The sequence below is a fragment of the Triticum urartu genome, chromosome 4 (assembly GCF_003073215.2).
Source record: "Triticum urartu cultivar G1812 chromosome 4, Tu2.1, whole genome shotgun sequence".
Classification (NCBI taxonomy): Eukaryota; Viridiplantae; Streptophyta; class Magnoliopsida; order Poales; family Poaceae; genus Triticum; species Triticum urartu.
The window spans coordinates 607752661-607771386 of NC_053025.1; the positions used below are offsets into that span (position 1 = coordinate 607752661).

Sequence of the window (18726 nt, forward strand, 5' to 3'; positions counted from 1 at the left end):
CGGTGGCAATCATCACAAGCAACTAGCTAATGATCTATCACCGATGAATGTCCATGGATTCGCTGATAATGTTGCTAGCTGGAGTAGCTATTTTCTGCTATATACATGCATGCATGATAGTAATATGGTCTGGCGTCGACCCGTCTGCAGAACCCAACGGACGGCCGGTGAATGAGACTGAGCTCACGCACGGCACAAGGAAGCTTCCAAGATGTGGTGCCATGCACGCAAGCCAAACTCTCCTAACATACGCGACATGCATGTTTTCAGGACTAAAATGCAAGAGTATATTGTTGTGTTTTCCTCCCATGTGCGCGGAAAATGGGCAGAAGCAACTGGTTACTGCTTGTGCACTGGTACGTGGGCGCATTCTCACTACTGTTAGTCTGTTACCACATTCTAGTGTAATGGGGTCTCAGTCAGTGAGGGCGACCCATGAGCCATGCCTGCTCTTATTCATCTGCTGGGCACGGGCAGTACACATTCCTTATCCCTCGCAGGCCAATGAACATGGGCGGCCTGGTAAAATATGTCACCAATACTTTTCCTTGGCCTCTATACAATGCCTAGCTGTAGTACTAGCTCTTTTATTTTTCTGCGGGTAATGTAGCTCTTGTTTAAACACTGCACTAATTCCTGCCAGGCCAATGAGCATGCATGGCCGGGTTAAAAATGTCACCAGTACGTTGCCTACCAAAGAAAGAAAATTGAATCATGAGAGAGGTTGGTGGAGGCATGGTGTTGATTGAATTCAACCGTCCATCCATATCAAGGGGAAAAACGTTGGACCATGTGACGTACCACCGCCATGTCTGACTCTTATAGAGGAGGAGGCCAAGTGAAATCAAGTGATCGAGCAGCCTAACTCCACGGCTGCGCCTGACTAACGTACCACTGGCCTGGAGCTCCATCGGAATGAATTGGCTGTCGGTGGTACAGGTTTTCCAGCCAGACCGCCGGATTAATCAAAGCCAAACCAATGTTAGGCGGCACGGCGACCGATCATCAGACGGTTCAGACGTACTAGCATGAATTGATCGACCGTGAAGGCGACGTGAGCCAGAAAATGTATACACCGCTACTGGACTATTAGTATATGTGTGAGCTAGCGGCGCATACGACACCAGTACGTAGTACTCCCTCCGTTCCTAAATACTTGTCTTTCTAGGCATTTCAACAAATGACTACATACGGAGCAAAATGAGTGAATTTACATTCTAAAATATGTTTACATACATTCGTATGTAGTAGTCATTTGAAATATCTAGAAAGACAAATGTTTAGGAACGGAGGGAGTATATAGTTACGCGACGCACCGACAGAGTATTGGCATATGTGTCATGCTCTTCAGTTCAAAGATACCTCATCGACTAGAATATTTGTATTGGTCTATTGATGAGATTTGAAAATTCCGGGATTGGCGGCAGGATGGCGCGCGGGATCGACATTCTGCCGCTTAACTTAACCTATTTGTTTACTGGTCTGCAGATGAGAAGCTAATTAATTACTCTTGCACCGATCGGCCGAACTGCTAGCTATTCAGTGGCCGCGTCGACGGCGAGACGGCGAGAGGGAGGAAGACGACCGCACGCACGCGGGCTAGGCGAACCCAACACGGCAAAGTGCGGCACTAGCTTAGAGCCAAGCAAGTAGCACGTCCATTTTCCTCCTCCACACCACACCACAGCACACCACACACCGCACCGACTGTTTGAAAGCGAGGCCAATTGACCACAACCAGCACGCACACATCATCGTCGCCCATGGACGGATCGAGGAACACGCGGCTAATTAATCATCAGCCTGGCTCCTGGACATTAGCACGTTTGCGCACGTCGATCGTGTCCACGAACAATGAACAACGACATGATCTCTTTTTTTTTTGCACCAATTAAGCAGCTTCATCGGGCGTGGGAGGTTGCCGGGTGTTAATCGTGCGTGCGTGCGTGCGTCGCGGTGGCCCTGAATCGAACGAGTCCAGATGATGACAATTGCTCAAAGGAAGTAAAGCAAAGCCGTCCAAAGATGTTGCGGGTGAGCAGGAGCATACTTAGCTAGAGGACAACACCAGAGCAGAGCAGTTGTGTTGGTATGCAGAACACAAGGGAAGCGGTATGGCAGCAGGCAGCAGCAACGCGGACGGACGGGGGCTAGAGACAGCAACGCGGTATGGCTTGCTATCGTCGCGACCGCGCTGGCTGCCAAGCCGCCGCCCGGAGGAACCGTGTGGGCGGAGACTTTCAAAGCGATGGGGCCGGGCCGAACAGGTGGACCCAACCCAACAACAAGCCAAGTACCACTTCCTTTCTTACTTTGTGTTGAGAGCAAGAGCAAGAGCAAGAGCAATAGCAAGAGCAATAGCAAAGCGGAGACTGGATCATCACAAGGACATGAGCCCACCCAAAGCCGTGACCAGTAGCCATAACCTGCTCCATTAACACCCACACCCGCAGAGAAATAAGACACCACCGGCTCGGGCTCTGGTAATCAGGCAGGCTCAATCAGTGGGAATAAGTTGATGATCTGTCGTCTCTAAGCCGCCCGCCACGACGCGCCATCCTCCACCATCTTCTTCCTCCCTCCCTCTTAAAAGCCCCCGCTTCCTTGCTTCTTCAAGCCCAATTCCCCGCCCGCTCCCTCCGTCCACCGCCACCCAAGAGAGAGAGGCTCTCTAGATTCTAGCCCCGCAGCAAGCATCGGATCAAACCATCTAGTATTATTTCAGGAGGGCGGTTGGAAGACACAGAGATAGACGGATGTTGGGGGGCGGGAAGATGAAGGGCGGGGACGCGGTTAGCGGCGGCGGCGGCAGCAGCAACATTAGCCCCATGGTGTCCTTCCTGCTGGGCGCCGCCGTGGCCACCGTCTGCGTCCTCTTCTTCATGTCCGCCAGCCCCGGCCGCAGCCTCGTCGACGTCGCCGCATGGAGCCACAACAACGGCACCGCCGCCCAGCACCACCACCACCTGCGCTCCGTCGCCGACGACGCCGACGCCGCCCGCAACCTCTCCGTCGTCGTCGTCGCCGCTCCGGCACCCGCCCCCGTCCAGGTACGCACGCACCTACCATGACAATTTAATTTGTTGATTGTTCTCGCACCCATCCAACTAGTATTACTATTGCTGTTGGGTTTGAGCGTCGATCTGCATAAATTAACTCCGGATTAATCAATTCAGACTGTATTACGAGGATCATCACTGTAGGATCATACAGTAGATACTTCCCCCCTCCGCGCACGTCCGTGGCGTTCCCACCGCCAGCCGGTCGTTTCGTTGGTCAAATGCACTAGTAGTAGCTTAGCTAGGCTCAAGATATTTCCCATTTGCACACACGATTTTCCTCCTCCAATCAATTATTTTGTTTTCGTCAAATTGCGACAAAGGCACAAGAGCAACTGGCCAAGGTGGTGGCGCCATGCCATGCCATGCAAGCTACTAGCTACATATTCGGTGGAGGGATAATATCGGATACTAAAAACCAGAGACGCCGTTTTCATGCTAACAAAGCTATATTAAGAGAGGAGAATCCTCTTTTTGAATGGGTTGCGTGAGGCGACGGCGACCGGGTAACCAAAAGCGCGCGCGGCCTGTGTTGATCGAGTCTAGTAGTAACCAAAAGCGGTGGTGGAGCGGCCAAGACCAGCTCACGTCTCGAGGTCGACGGCGGGCGGCTATGTGTGTGTATGTGGACGTCTGCTTTCTCCGCCCTCTCTCGCCTCCAACAACCGCCCGCTCCTTTTCCTTTTCTTTCCATCCTCCCCATGTCTATGTATGTATTTTTAGTTGTATACTACAGTATACTGGGTGTCATTAGACGTCGTCATTATCAACCCTAATGACTCACCACTCTCGTAGCTTCTCCCCATGATGGACAAAAAAGAAAAGCTTGTTACACGATGACAAAGGAGCTCATTACATGAGTCATCACTGTGCACGTTGCTGCTTTCAGCACTCCCGGGAAGACATAATTATTCTGCTCTGCTGTCGGCATGGCCGCCACGACGGACACGTGCCCGCCGGTTGTTGCCTCGGCAGCCGTACACGTGGCGTCCGAAACGGCTAGTAGTTCTGTTGCTGAGACTGATCGGACGGCCCTTCTTGCTGCAGGGTGGGGACCACCCGCGCTTACACCTCGCAGTGTTCTTGGAGTAGTACATACAGGCACAGCAGCATGGGAGCATGTCTCTCTCTCTCTCTGACATACAAAATCTATTTTCGTGATAGGAATACAGGCTTGCATGTGACCACCGATCATTAGGTCGCACATGTGCAGCTGCAGGCCAGTCCATGGAGAGAAAAAAACTGTTTTTGAGAACTACACTAGTACAAATTTAATTTGCTATACGCTTAAGCTAGTCCCGGCATGGCCGTCAGGCCTGCATTCATTTGCCCGCGCGTCCAAATCTGTCCATGCATAAATGCTCACGACTCTCCGAACTTAATTTCCTTGTCCCTTACGATCAATGTTGGACGAACAATGCAGGCGTCGCCGTACGGGGACCTGGAGGAGGTGCTGGCGCGGGCGGCGACGGCGGACCGGACGGTGATCATGACGCAGATCAACGCGGCGTGGACCAAGCCGGGCTCGCTGCTGGACCTCTTCTTCGAGAGCTTCCGCACCGGGGAGGGCGGCGTGGCGCGCCTGCTCGACCACCTCGTCATCGTCACCATGGACCCGGCGGCGTACGCCGGGTGCCAGCTCGTGCACCCGCACTGCTACTTTCTCAGGACGACCGGCGTCGACTACCGCGGCGAGAAGTTCTTCATGAGCAAGGACTACCTCGAGATGATGTGGGGCCGCAACAAGTTCCAGCAGACCATCCTCCAGCTCGGATACAACTTCCTCTTCACGGTACGTTTTACTTTTGTTCATTGTTGTTACTTTCGATCCATGATCACACTTAGTTGAGATGTACATACAGTTGCAACAGGTTGGTTAGCTAGATTGGTTACGTGTTAGTTGGTGCGTTGCACGTTGGATCGGTGGCTCCGTGGCTCTACGGGTTTGGCCGGTCGTGCTCCGTTGAACTGTCCACAGTCTAGTCCACCGGGGTGGGCTAAGCTACTGCTTATCGTGTGGACTTTGACAATGGTGATAGATGCATGTTGCACGCTAGGTAGCCATTACATTCTGTCGCATATGCATCGATCATGTGGGCCGGCGGCCGGTCAGAACCTGTGGTTTGTCTCGTCCGGCCGACTGAAACATTTATGAATATAGAAAAACAGTATAATCCATCTTGCTTTTGATCTTGATCGCTAACATACGCTCAAAATGCTAACAATGCAGGACGTGGACGTGATGTGGTTCCGTGACCCGTTCAAGCACATCTCCATGGGGGCGGACATCGCCATCTCCAGCGACGTCTTCATGGGCGACCCCTACAGCCTCGGCAACTTCCCCAACGGCGGCTTCCTCTTCGTGCGCTCCTGCAACAAGACCATCGAGTTCTACCGCCACTGGCAGGCGGGGCGCTACCGCTTCTTCGGCAAGCACGAGCAGGACGTGTTCAACCTCATCAAGCACGAGATGACGGACCGCCTCGGCGTCGCCATCCAGTTCCTCGACACCACCTACATCAGCGGCTTCTGTCAGCTCAGCAGGGACCTCAACAAGATCTGCACCCTGCACGCCAACTGCTGCGTCGGGCTCGGGGCCAAGCTGCATGATTTGAGGAATGTGCTGGACGTGTGGAGGAACTACACGGCGGCGCCGGTGCCCGACAAGAGGGCCGGCAAGTTCCAATGGAAGGTCCCCGGGATATGCATCCACTGATCCAACTCATGGATGAGTTGGTTGCCCATTCTTTCTGTTCTTCTTGCTTGTCTCCTTCTCGTGGAAAGAGGGAGGGGATTGAGAGGGGTAGCATCGATCGATTGATTCATTTTGTGAAATCATTTCAGCTAGATGATTATTAGTAAGTTATTATACTATATATGTACACAAACATACACAGAGTAGCAGTACTCCAGTATGCGTGCAGCACATGCATGCATGTATGCTGGTCCTGGCCGACCCTCCCTGGCCTGTAATTAAAGATGAATGAGTAAAGCAGTAGCCTGTTTATGCACCACAAGTGTCGTTTTCTTGATGATACGTACTACACTCGAATGCAAGCAGAAACACAGATTAAACTAACTTCACTGACGACCTTGGCAGGAAAACAGGTGTTGTTTAATTGAGAGAAAACATAAGTCTCATTTTTAAGGGAAGAGGTAATAAAATCCAGTCTCACAGAATTCGAATGGGCTAGTTTCTTTTTTTTTTCCTTTTTGAAACAAACATCATGGCCTTTATTCTTCAAGAATGTTCAAAGGTACAATGAGTTAATTGCACCATTGGTACACAAACTTGTCCCCGATGCTCACTTTAGTCCACAATCTCGTAGACACGAAAAACGGCTACATCAACTTGTTAAACACGCTCAGTTTAGTACAAAAACAGATTAGAGGACGGCTGGAGCCGCCGCGTGGCATGTTGACTCAGCAAGTATTTTTCTAAAACCCCACTGTATGTTCTCGCATGCCGCTTGGCATGCTCATTCAGCAAGTATTTTTCTAAAACCCCACTGTATGTTCTTGCATGCCGCGTGGTATGCTCACTCAGGAAGTATTTTTGTAAAACCCCATTGTATGTTCTCGCATGCCGCGTGGCATGCTGACTCGACAAGTATTTTTTTTCTAAAACCCCATTGTATGTTCTCGCATGCCGCGTGGCATGCTGACTTAGCAAGTATTTTTCTAAAACCCCATTGTATGTTCTCGCATGCCGCGTGGTGTTCTCCCATTGCTATATTTGCACTTAGCCCCCCCCCCAGACCAGTCAAAGATCACAATTCCCCTCTCGCGTGCCTCACTCTTTGTCAAATCCTAGGCCAGCGATTTCTGGCTGACAGCGCCGCCTCGTCCACCGGGCCAGCAACGGCGGCATGGGTGTGCGTCGGCGTCGAGCTGTCGCGGGCTTCACCGATAGCCGCACGTCGGTGATGGCTTGCGGCAAAGAACCAATGCTCGGGTCAAGTCGGGCGGCGGCCGACAATGGAGCTCTCGACGACGATGAGTGGAAGGTGACCGCAATTGCCTACTGGGGCGATGTTGTGAAGGTAAAATTTCAATTTTTCTCAGTCACTAGCTAGTCAGTTGCATGTCTTGTCTTCTGGGTGGGATTTGAGCTAGTCATTTGCACTAAAATTATTTTAGGAGGATGATGGGACAATGCATAAGATGTTTAATGTGACGCCTCGCTACAAATTTGGTCCTGAATTCAATGGTTTGGAGACGAAGTCAAAAGAGACTTGTGGTCACTGGAAAACTCCTGCTCGACGTGTGTGTAGTGATATTCATGACATGAGCAGAAGGTTTCTTGGTTGCCAATATGTGGTAAATGCAATATTTGTTAATCTGTAACTTGTTGTTATTTAAAAATGTTAATATGATGAAAATTGAAATCACTTCAGGACCACATAGCATGTGGTTATGTGAAATGGTTGGACAAGGACTGGACTGAAAATGCTAGAGCTGCCATCTCTGATCTTGCAAGTGAGAAGATGCAACTATTGAAAAAAGAGAGCAAGATCCAGAAATTAGAATTTGAGAAGAACATAATGAAGAAGATGCACAAGGAAGAACTGAAGAGGAGGGACAAGAAGGAGCTTTATTTTGCTTTTGTAGTGTTTTTTGTTGTTGTCATGTATGCAATGGGTTTCAGAATGTAAGGTTTGAGTGTACTGTCAGTTGTTCAGACTAGCCAAGTTTGGAGGTAATGCAATGCTCCTGTCTATTTCAATATATCTTGTCTTGCCTTGCTGAATTGTCAAAGACAGTGCAAAATATTGTAGTATTGCATTTTGATAGGAATAAATTGAGCTATAATCAGGACAAGATCAAAGATCAAGTTTGCTACAGTATGGAAACGTCCAGAAAACTAACGTATGCCATTGAAACTGATAAATAGGTTGGCACTTGTTGGCATAAGTTTACTACAATGATATCTAGTTTCACACATCCTCGCATGAAAACTGATCTTTCCAAGAGCATCTACACTGATCTAGCACAATGATCTTAACAAGGTCTATTTGAAACCAAAATGGGACAATTGGGTGCATATTACAAAATGTGTGCCTCACATATCAAGCTAACCTAGTCAATGACCTAGGATTGCTGGGTGCCACCATGTTCCCGGGACTGCCGAGTGATGCCTCCCCTTCCAAAGCACAGATTATAAAGGGTTGTGTTCGTGTAGCCTCTCCCCCTTCCTATAGATCATCTTCCCTTGTTTGACAAGAAACCTCTCCCCATAGTTGTAGCTCCCCTTGCCCACCTCTACCAATAGGAGTAGCTGCTCTCCCCCTTGCTTGAGAACTTGCAACATTGCATCTGTTTCCACCCCTAGTTGATGTGCCTCTTCTAAGTCCAAGTGACCTTCCTCTAGTAGTTGCAGTGGTCACTCTCCTTAGTTCTGGTGGTTGATCTCTATGGGCAACAACAAACTGTGACTCCTGAGGCATAGGACCATGTTGTATCTAACATCTTCTTCTCGCTTCAAACTGCAATTGACAGTAATGATGAAATACAAACAATGGATATCTGATGGAAATTCAAGTCAAGAATTTTGAAGGTGATTTAATTGATCCATCATGTTTGACAGAAGAGTATCTTCATCCACATCTACTAGATTGTTTGCATTTTCACCTTCAGTTGCTTGCACATTTATGTACTAGAAACAAACAGTTAGCAATGGAAACACAAGAAAGATGGCACTCCAACAAACCTGGATATCATCTTCAGTAAATTCCACTTCTTCTGCAACACCTTTTCTTTTACCAGCAGGTTTCAGATTAGGACAACCTCCTCTGTTGTGCCCTGCCTCACCACAATGACCACAGTGAATGACCGTTCCATGTCTTCTCAATCTTCTGACATCCTCAATTTTTTCTGGGGCCTGTCTCTTGTTCCTCTCCCTCCCGCCTTTCTTTACTTTTACTGCTGGTGCCATAACATGTATGTTATTGGTTTCTTCCAGAACTTCTTGTCTCTCATAGGCAAAATGATATGACCATATGCTTTCACATAGTATTTAAGGTTGTAGCAATCATCAACCATTGTCTGAGGCTTGATCATCTCATGCCTTGCTGCATCAACTCCATGGGAACATGTGATTCCAGTTAGCTGCCATCTTTTGCAAGTGCAGGTACATGTACCTAGCTCAATTTTATATGTGTGCTCATGGCACATTACCTAAAAGACCTTACTGCCAGAAGGGTAAGCAGTACAAGTTTTTGCAAAGTCCATTGATTTCTTAAGTTTCTTTGCAATTTTAGGGCATATGATCCCTATCCACCTGTCAATTGCCTCTTTCATTTTTGTGTATATCCTATTCATTATCTGGCATCTTATCTTCTCAAACATTGTCAAAATTGGCATGTCCCTTGCATCAAGTATGTAGCTGGCAAAAAGAAACCAATACAATATGTTAAATAACTGGTAGGTGAACCTTGTCGATAAGGTGGTAGGTGAACCCTAAATCACACTACTCTATGTTCATGGCTACCTAAATGTCAAGCGGAAAAGCTGATTTGATGTGACCACGTAAAAACCATGGCGAAAATTAGTCTATGAATCAGTAAATTTCATCCATCTAACTCCCCCCAAAATCCTACCTGCCGCCTAGCTTATTTCTATCGAATTGTAGCTGGAAAAAGGTTGGGAGCGAGAACATACCATAGTTAGGAGGGTCTCTGTCGTGATCTCGAAGCACGGGCAGCATCTATGCAGACGATCGCCGGTTGGGCGGCGCCGTTTCCCGTGAAGCTCTGCTCTGTTCGCCCGGAAATAGGGGAGAGAGTTGAACACCCAGACCGCGAACTGCAAAAACAAATCCCGCCCAAACTAGCCTTAGCCGAGTCAGCATGCCACGTATCTGTTTTTGTACTAAACTGAATGTACTTAACAAGTTGATCTAGCCTCTTTGCGTGTCTGCGATATTGTGGACTAAAGTTAGCATTGGGGACAAGTGTGTACCAATGGTGCAATTAGCTCAGGTACAACAAAAGTGTCGAATGGGCTAGCTAGACCAGCAACATGTTTTGGGTCTTAAACTAGCATACTATTGGGCCACAAGTATCGTGCTATGTGTATGACCAATGAGGTCCATATTTTGTTTGGCAGAAGAATCATACCCGTCTGGCACGCTTTCCAATGCAACTCTTTTTCTTAGGAGGTGTTTTTTTTGGTCGTATTTTTTCCTAGGTCTTTTTGAGTTAGGCACAATTTCTCATTGATTGGTGTCTTTGCTCTTATTTTCGTCAAAATTGGAGAGAAGAAGAGAGTTGTTTAGGCTGTGGCTCTTACACATTGAGGCCTCATTTGGTTTAGAGGAATCTTGTAGGAATTTCATAGGATAGGATTTTATAGAAAAAAATTCCTTTATAGCCCTTTGGTTTGTAGGAATGGAATCCTATTCCTATGGAGGAATTCTTCCTATCCTCCACATTTCATAGGAAAATAAACATTAGCCTAGACTCAATAGAAAAAAAAATCTATGATGTGAATCAAAGGGCATCTCCTTTCCTATTCCTACTCATAGGATTTGAGATACATGTCATCTCATTTCCTATGACTCTCCTATTCCTACGATTTTTCTACCCTATAAACCAAAGAAGGCCTGAAAGTTTTGTGACACATACCCCTCGGTGTGTAGCGCATGAACGAAAACACAAATCCCTAGACAGTGGAGCTCATGCCACGTGTTAGTGTTAAATTGGCTTAGAAAGAAAGAAGGAAACACATGTTAAAAAGCGAGACTGCTTGCCTTCCCAACCACAGAACAAGGACAAACACACCACTTCTTGTGAGCTTAACATCTTAAGTGATGCCAACAAAGTCTATCATTTATTGTGAAACACAAAGACCACATCACGATAAATTAAAAAACTTATTTCACGCCCATTGCGTCAAATAGTATTACTTTCCAATGTGACGCACACCCACTACACGCTCATGCGGGCATGCCCATGTACTGTATGGTTTTGGAAATCTTCTATTCCAGATTTTTGCTCAGTCTTTTCTCTTTTGTTTTTACTACTATTTTTATTATTTTTTCTTTTCTTACTCAATTCATTTTTTCTTCACTTTATTTTTTTATTCAAGTATATTTCCTAAATTGTGATGTTTTCTAACCCTGAAGATTTTTAAAGTTCTTAACACCTTTTCAATTCTTAAGCAATCTTGAACCTATGATATTGTTAATTCACAAATGATGCTAAAATTAAAGAACAATGTGTAAGTACCTTTTTAATTAATGAACATTTGAAAAAAATACATGAATATTTTCACAAATTGTGAAGATTTTTGATTTTATAAACCTTTTCAAATCTATCAATCAAGAAACAATAACTAATTTTTTAACCATGAGAGCACCTAGAGAGGAAGCTTGTGGGCCCACATGGCCTTCTATTATGAAGTTGTTTATTACTTCTGCGGGCGTTGTCCCCAATGTTGGCAGACCTATGATTACTAACTTGAGTTATGTTGATGTGGCTGATGTTTGTGGTACAAGTGTGCTTGCGGTTTTGTTCGTAAAAAACTCTAATATAATATAAAAAATAATGTATTTTGTATCTTACCAAAGATGTCATGTGATTTTTCCTTGACGATTATTTATCTTAGAGTGATTTATGTAATGGATGAGTCCGGGCATACAATTGCAGTTGCTTCCATGCATTTGGTTGCCATTCTTTCTGTTCTTCTTGGTTGCCTCCTTCTCGTGGAAAGAGACGTAGGGGATTGAGAGGGGTAGTATCGATCGACCGATTCATTTTGTGGAATTAATTAAACTATATGATTAGTAAGTTATTATACTATATATGTACATAAACATACACAGAGTAGTGGTACTCCAGTGTGGGTGCAACACATGCATGCATGTATCCTAGTCCTGACCAGCTCTCCCTGGCGTGTAATTAAAGTTGATCAAGATTAAAGCAGTAGCTCGTTTATGCTGCTCAAGTGTTGTTTTCCTCGTGATACATAAATGAATGCAAGCAGAAGAGGTTTCATAACTTCCTATAGGGATACAATAGTGAGAAGAGAACTAGCGTTGTTTGATCAAGAAAACCTTTATTCCTCAAGAAATATTCAAAATCACAATAAACGGGTCAGATGAGCTAGCTAGCCTAGAAACATGCTTTACATGATACAATAAACTGGTGTACTAATGGGCCACAAATATCATGAGCTACGTGTATGAAAAAGGTGGCCCACATTTTGTACGGATTCGTTTGCAAGTTTTGGCATGGATTCATCTACGTGTTTTTTGCTCCCTCCTTATTTGTTCTATTGTTGTACTGTTCTCATAGGCTACGCTAAGCGATATGAAAAGGAAGACTAGATCAAGCACCAATGGCGGTGACAACCCGAGGTTAGTTTCGTGACTCAATCCCAAAATTGCAGCGTCACGGCTGATTACAATTTAACCTAGTGTTGAATTCATATAATTTTTTGATGAAGGGGACCGAGTGGGTAGAAAAAGAAAAAGAGCGACAAAGATCCTAACATGCCGAATAAACATCTTGCAAACTATGTCGTGTTCCAATAAGTCAGAACATCTTGTTTTCTATCGCGTCTTCATTACACAAATTAACTATTATTCCGAATATTTATGTGATGTTGATTTAGAATAGCGTATGAGTTGTAATATAAGTCAGACTATCAATGTGCCATAAATTGCACTTGTGTAAGTGTTAGATTATTCCCGAGTCATTGTGTAGAACAACTAGAATTATGATTTGAGTTGAAAGTTTCACTTTGGTATTCAATGGTTGAAGGCTTGGGAAAACTGGAACCACATGACGACAGCTATGAGTTGGAAACATTTTTTTATTGTTGTTATACATAGACTTAAGTACTTAACACATTATGATACACGATCATCACTTATTATATTGAATTTTTCTACTTATTTGTAACTTAACTTAGAACAAATATGTTTTCAATTAGTATCTCTGATTAACCATTTACTGATGTTGCTAAATATTAGTATATAATGTATTATGGTATAATTATGATGTCCATTGTTGCAAACAACTGAGCTAAGCTAAAATATTATTTAATAGAGAAGTGGTACAAATTGTTTTATTAAAAACTAGTTTGAGATGAGCCAAAGTAACATTTTTTGTTAAATTAGTTCTTTCTCGAAAAAACAATAATAAACACATGATTATTTTCCTTGCTGGGTTACATGTGTTAATTTTCATATTATAGTGTATTGGTATATGGGTGCATCAATTTTAGTTTTTTAACATATTGGTAGACAGGCTAAAGACATATGCGACTAACAAATATCTTGGTAGAGATTTCTAGAGTTATTTTATATTGTCTAGATCTAGCATATCTCCGCACAAACTGAACTTTAAATCCCTAAAAACGTGAAATTTAGGAAAACATCTCTCCGAATATATGGCCTCCCACCAACGCAAATTAACATCATTCCAATCATCATACAACGTCTAGCGGTCAGTTTTCGACACTATATTTTGCCATCCTTCTCCACTACAAGAATCACATCATCTCGACATGGTAAAAGCTCAACCGTGTATGGATCAATGACACCTGGACACTTCAAACATCTGGCCGAAATGAAGTTTTCGATATGATCATGGGCCACAACTCCCACCCCAGCACATCCCGTAGAAAATATGTCAAAAACAACCATTTATATGATGTCAATGTAGTATAAAAAGATTGGAGGTCTCCATATATATTCAACATAGCCAAAAAAGCCTAATCAACAATTTTCGAAAAGTTTAACGACTTTCATGCATTATAGAAAGTCTGATTGACTATAATGCATAAACAACCAGTCAATGACCTATTCACGAGTAATAGAAACCAAAAGTTCTATATTGGAAAACAGACAACGAGGTAAGGAGATATTTTAACAATCGCTAGAAGCGATTATGTAATTGTTGGCTCAACTCAGTCCATATTTAGGATCCCCATGGGTACTAGTGTACCATCAAGGATGCTTTATTGTGTCCCGATTCAACTTATACCCTAATAAACTATAAGATATCCATCAAAATCATTTTTATATCAAAATTTATGATGAAAACAAAGAGGAATATCTTCTCTTTAACCATATACAATCTGATGTCTACTTGTTTCCACACACGTTGTTCATTTGTTTAACATTTTTATATACATTTTAATCAATTTCCAATAAATGATTACATTTTTTCAAGCATATATTTCGATGTCAACTATTTTTCCTACATGTTGTTTACTTTTTTATACACTAAAAGTATTTTTATGTACATTTAATTTGTTTCAAATGCATGATCAAAATTTTGATTTTTTTTGAAGTAAACTGATTCTTTGTATTCTATATATTTACAAAATTTCTAGATATAAATAGAAGAAAAATAATATGATATCATAAAATAATAATAATAATAATAATATGAAAAGCCAGGAAAAAATGGCGCTTAATGCCCCGCATGCTAGGCCAGCACACTAGCGTAGGTGTTTGAGGCGAACGCTTCGGCCGTCTCACTCTCAGGTGAGGCAAGGTATAGTCGCACTCCTCGTTTCCGGTATCCTATTCCCTGCCTAGGTGCGGGAATAGCGATAAAACGTATAACCTGCCGCGTTCCTCGTCTTCGGGCCCAGCTCATTCCAGCTTTTCCCAACGAGTTTTGAGAAAGTTCTAGAACCTTCCTTGAACTGTTGTTTCCTTTTTGAATTTCTTTATATTTATTTTTCCATTAAATTTCTTTTTTTCTACAAATCTGTGATTTTTTTCAAACTCTTGTAGTATTTCCTTCAACTTCGTAATTGTTTTACAAAATCATGCAATTTTTTTAAATTCAAGAAAATTTGTTCAATTCAGGTGTTTTTCAAATACGTGATCATTGTATTTTTTAAGTACATAATTTTTTTCTAAATTTGATTGGTTATCAAATTCTTGAACATTTTTCAAATCCATAATTTTTTCTGAAATTGCAATTGTTTTGTATTTCTCAGAAATTATTAAAGTTTCAAACATTTTTCCAATTCCCGAACAATTTTGAAGAATGGCAGCATTTTTGTTGTTTATTTTTTAATTCACAAACTTTAATTTTAAAACATAGAAAATATTCAAATTAATGAACATTTTTTAATTCAGGAACATATTTTGATTTCATTAACATTTTTTTAATCCACGAAATATTTTTTAAATTATGATAAAATTCGTAAAAATATTAATTGTGCTCTTGAACATTTTGTAAAATTATGAACATTTGTTTATTTGGGATCTGTAAACTATTTTAGATGTTAAAAAAAAGAAACACCGACACTTTGGCCGCCTCACACCACACTTGGGACGGGTCATAGCGCATGCAGGGATGGAGGGAGGGGGCGGGCGGGGGGGGGGGGTGGGGGGGGCATATTTCCCTACTTTCTAACTCGCAGCGCGTGGAATAGACGGTCCAGACTCGTTTATATGTGAGACTCACCCTTTTGAATGGTTTTTTTGTATTTTTTTTACTGTTTTGTAAAAGTCATGAATAGGTTTTTCGAATTGCATCAACATTTTCCAAATGTCATGGACATTTCACGTGAATGGTTCACATTTTTTAAAAAATTGCACAAACAGAATATTTAAACTGCATTAGCGTTTTTAAATTTGTGGTGAACGTTTAATTTTTAATGAAAACAATTTTTGCAAGCTGTATTCTTATTTTTTGAAATAGAAAAAAGTGAAAAGAAACAAAACGAACGAACTGAACTAAGGTTTGTATCAATTAATGGGTCGGCCCACTACAGCGTCGCTACAGGCGAGTGCTCCCTGCGCCTCGCAGTAGGCGAGACACATACGTACCCTCAAAAACAAAACAAAAAAGCCAAACACATACGTTCCATGTGTAAAGGCACTCCAAAGTTTTGTTTTGCAAAACAGCCAACCCCGTTCATACATATGTGGACAAAGTCCATCTGATGTGAATCGTACAAAAAAAAAGAATCAGTTGTGAATCACAACCATATTATATCTCACTTCTGAATCCCCGCAAAAAATAAACATATATTCCACTTCTGAAAAATTCATGAGACCACCTATGTATCTCTTATTGCGACATAATGTCGAGCGATCGCATAACCCACAACTGAGCTGGCCCATTTGGCGCTCAGGCTAGCATATCAGTGACTATGCCCACTCTTTTCTTTAAAACATACTAACTTTACTCAATCAATATAAATGATACATCGTTTAAGAGGAAGGATACAATTTCATTCAATGACTCCTCAAACCAATCAACAATACCAGAAAATCTAGCCAACCTAACAAGTCAATGAGCTACTTTATTTGCCTCTCTAATACAATGTTTAAACTTGGACAAAGAAAAATAACATACAATAAAATAACAACCACCGCGTCGCCCGCTCGGGCGACAAGGGGGGCCAACCCTAGCCCCGCCGTCGGGCTCACCTCCCCTCCCTTCCTCGCCGCCGCCCGAGGCAGCCGCCGGGCAAGCCCCGGGCGCCAAGGATGGTGGCGGCGGGGCCTCGGCTGCCCCGCCTCTGCGTGGGGAGTCCCGGATCTAGAGTGGAGGCTCCTTTGGCGAGGCACGGCAGGCTACGGCGAGCAGCCGTGCGGGCGGCGGATCTGGCATCCTGGCCGCGTGGGCGGCGGGATCCCGGTGATCGTTGGCGGCTGGCGGCGGCTTTTGCGGCGGTCGGTGCACGCGATCTGGCGCCTCCCCTCCTCCCCTGTTCGGCGTGCGGGCCAGTCTGGTCGGGCCGCGCTTCCTCTGGTCGCCGGTTCTGTACAGGAGGCGCTGCTGGTGGCGGGGATCTAGTTCGGACGAAATCCCTAGCCAGTCATGACCGGCCGCGTCAACGGCGATGCCTGAGGGCGCCGTTCCCCTCCTTGGATGCATCGGTATGGACTGATTTCCTCACTTCCCCTTCCCCTAGGTATCCCGGGCGAAAGCCCTAACTTTGGGAACCTTGGGGTTTAGTGGTGCTTGTGGGTGGTGGGCGACAGCGGTGGTGCGGCCCTATCCTAGCATGGATCTATGTCCGTTGCTTGGAGATGGACTCGTGTAGGTGGACGTCGTCGTTTGGCGTCGTGGTGGCGCCGATGGCAGAACCGCAATCTTCTCTGAAGATGGACCAGTGAAAGATGGCGGCGACGACACATGTGTGTGCGTCGGACCGCGGACCCGGTAGATGACTCGGTCGGGGCCTTCGGCTTTAGATGTTAGGCTTAGGTGAGAGGTCTGGGTATGTGGCCCAGCTTGCACCCCTTCATCGTATGGATAAGAGTAGCGGTAGATGTTGCCAAGATGGCGGATTCAGGCATATTGTTGTTCTGCATTGTAAGGTCCCCGAGAATAGTCAATAAAATGGCCGCATGCATCTCCGAGATGCAGAGGCCGGGGGTCATTCTCCTTTTCTAAAAAATCAAAAATTGTCGCCGCCACTCTCGCCGCCCGTCCACCATTATTCATAGCCTCGATGACGTCCAAGTTATCAGAATTGATGATAAGTCGATTACATCCTGCCAGTTGCGCCAGGGATAGCCGAAACCTAAGCGCTAGAGTTTCCGCCGTGAGAACATCCGCACACCAGTCAATTCTCCAGCAACCCCTTGCAATAAAATTTCCTTTGTTGTCCCTGGGAACCGCTCCGGTCGTTCCCTTAAGAAGGTCATGATCGAAAGAAGCATCAACATTAAGTTTCACAAAGCCCACTGGGGGCTGGCTCCTATCCCTCCTTTTCATGAAAGCATTAGGGGAGGAAGCAATAACATAATTTGTCGTAAGAGCTTAAGTACCCATAGATATCTGTTTAGCATCTGGAATTTTCTCCTTATGCATAAACTTATGTCTTTTCCATCACAAATACCACGTCATGATGGCAATCATCTCACGCGCATTTTGGGTCCCCAAAATAGCTAAATCTTGGTTTGGCAATTGTAATAAGAATTCGTGGACAGCCTCACCATCATAATCAACTGCAAAAGCTCTAGAAATAAATACTTATATTGACCATCAAGGAATTCAGGATCGGTTTCATTGGCGTAGTGCATGGGCATCACCACACCTGGGTAGAGGACAAACTCTTCACAAACGTCCATTTTCTTCATTCTGTATGACAATATCTACAGCCGGGCACCCTAAACTCGTCTCAAACGTCCGAGTGGGCTGACCGGTCACAAAAAATCGACCCACCCGGGCGCCTCAAACACCCGGACTGACCAGCACTCCTCATATCCAACCCAAATATGGGGTGGATATGGGCGGTCCGGGCGCTTCCGCCACGTCGGCTTGGCCCAGCCTGGCCCATGCCTGCTCCACAAATATCCACATCCGAAAAACCCTAGACCGCAATTAATCCGAACTCCACTTCACTACCCTATTCGTCCAATCCACTTCTGATCCCCTCCAAACACATCCGATGGCCGGTGACGGAAGCACCGCTGCCTCCGGTGGGGACTTCGGCTCCGACGACGACTGGGCTAGCCTGCTGCATGAAGCGGAGCCCGACGATGTGGAGGAGGTTGCCCTACGCAACGCATTGAGGCGTTCGATGGTCGACCAAGGCGGATCCGGCATTGGCGGATCAACTTCGTCAGCATCCGGTGCCCGTCGACGCAGCGCCAGTGACGTCACCGACCCTCCCCCCTGGCGCGCAACTCCAGCCACTCCGCTCTGCTCCTCTAGGTACGTCGCCCACCACCACTACC

General features: G+C 44.9%; 1 protein-coding gene across 1 annotated transcript; it reads left to right on the top strand.

Moving 5' to 3' along the window:
- Window positions 1–2334: 2334 nt before the first annotated feature.
- Window positions 2335–6070, top strand: LOC125553154 (uncharacterized protein At4g15970-like). Its single transcript, XM_048716937.1, has 3 exons — window positions 2335–3050; window positions 4483–4851; window positions 5290–6070. Exons 1-3 carry the CDS (start codon window positions 2757–2759, stop codon window positions 5773–5775), a joined length of 1149 nt encoding a protein of 382 aa, XP_048572894.1. The 5' UTR covers window positions 2335–2756; the 3' UTR covers window positions 5776–6070.
- Window positions 6071–18726: the final 12656 nt, after the last annotated feature.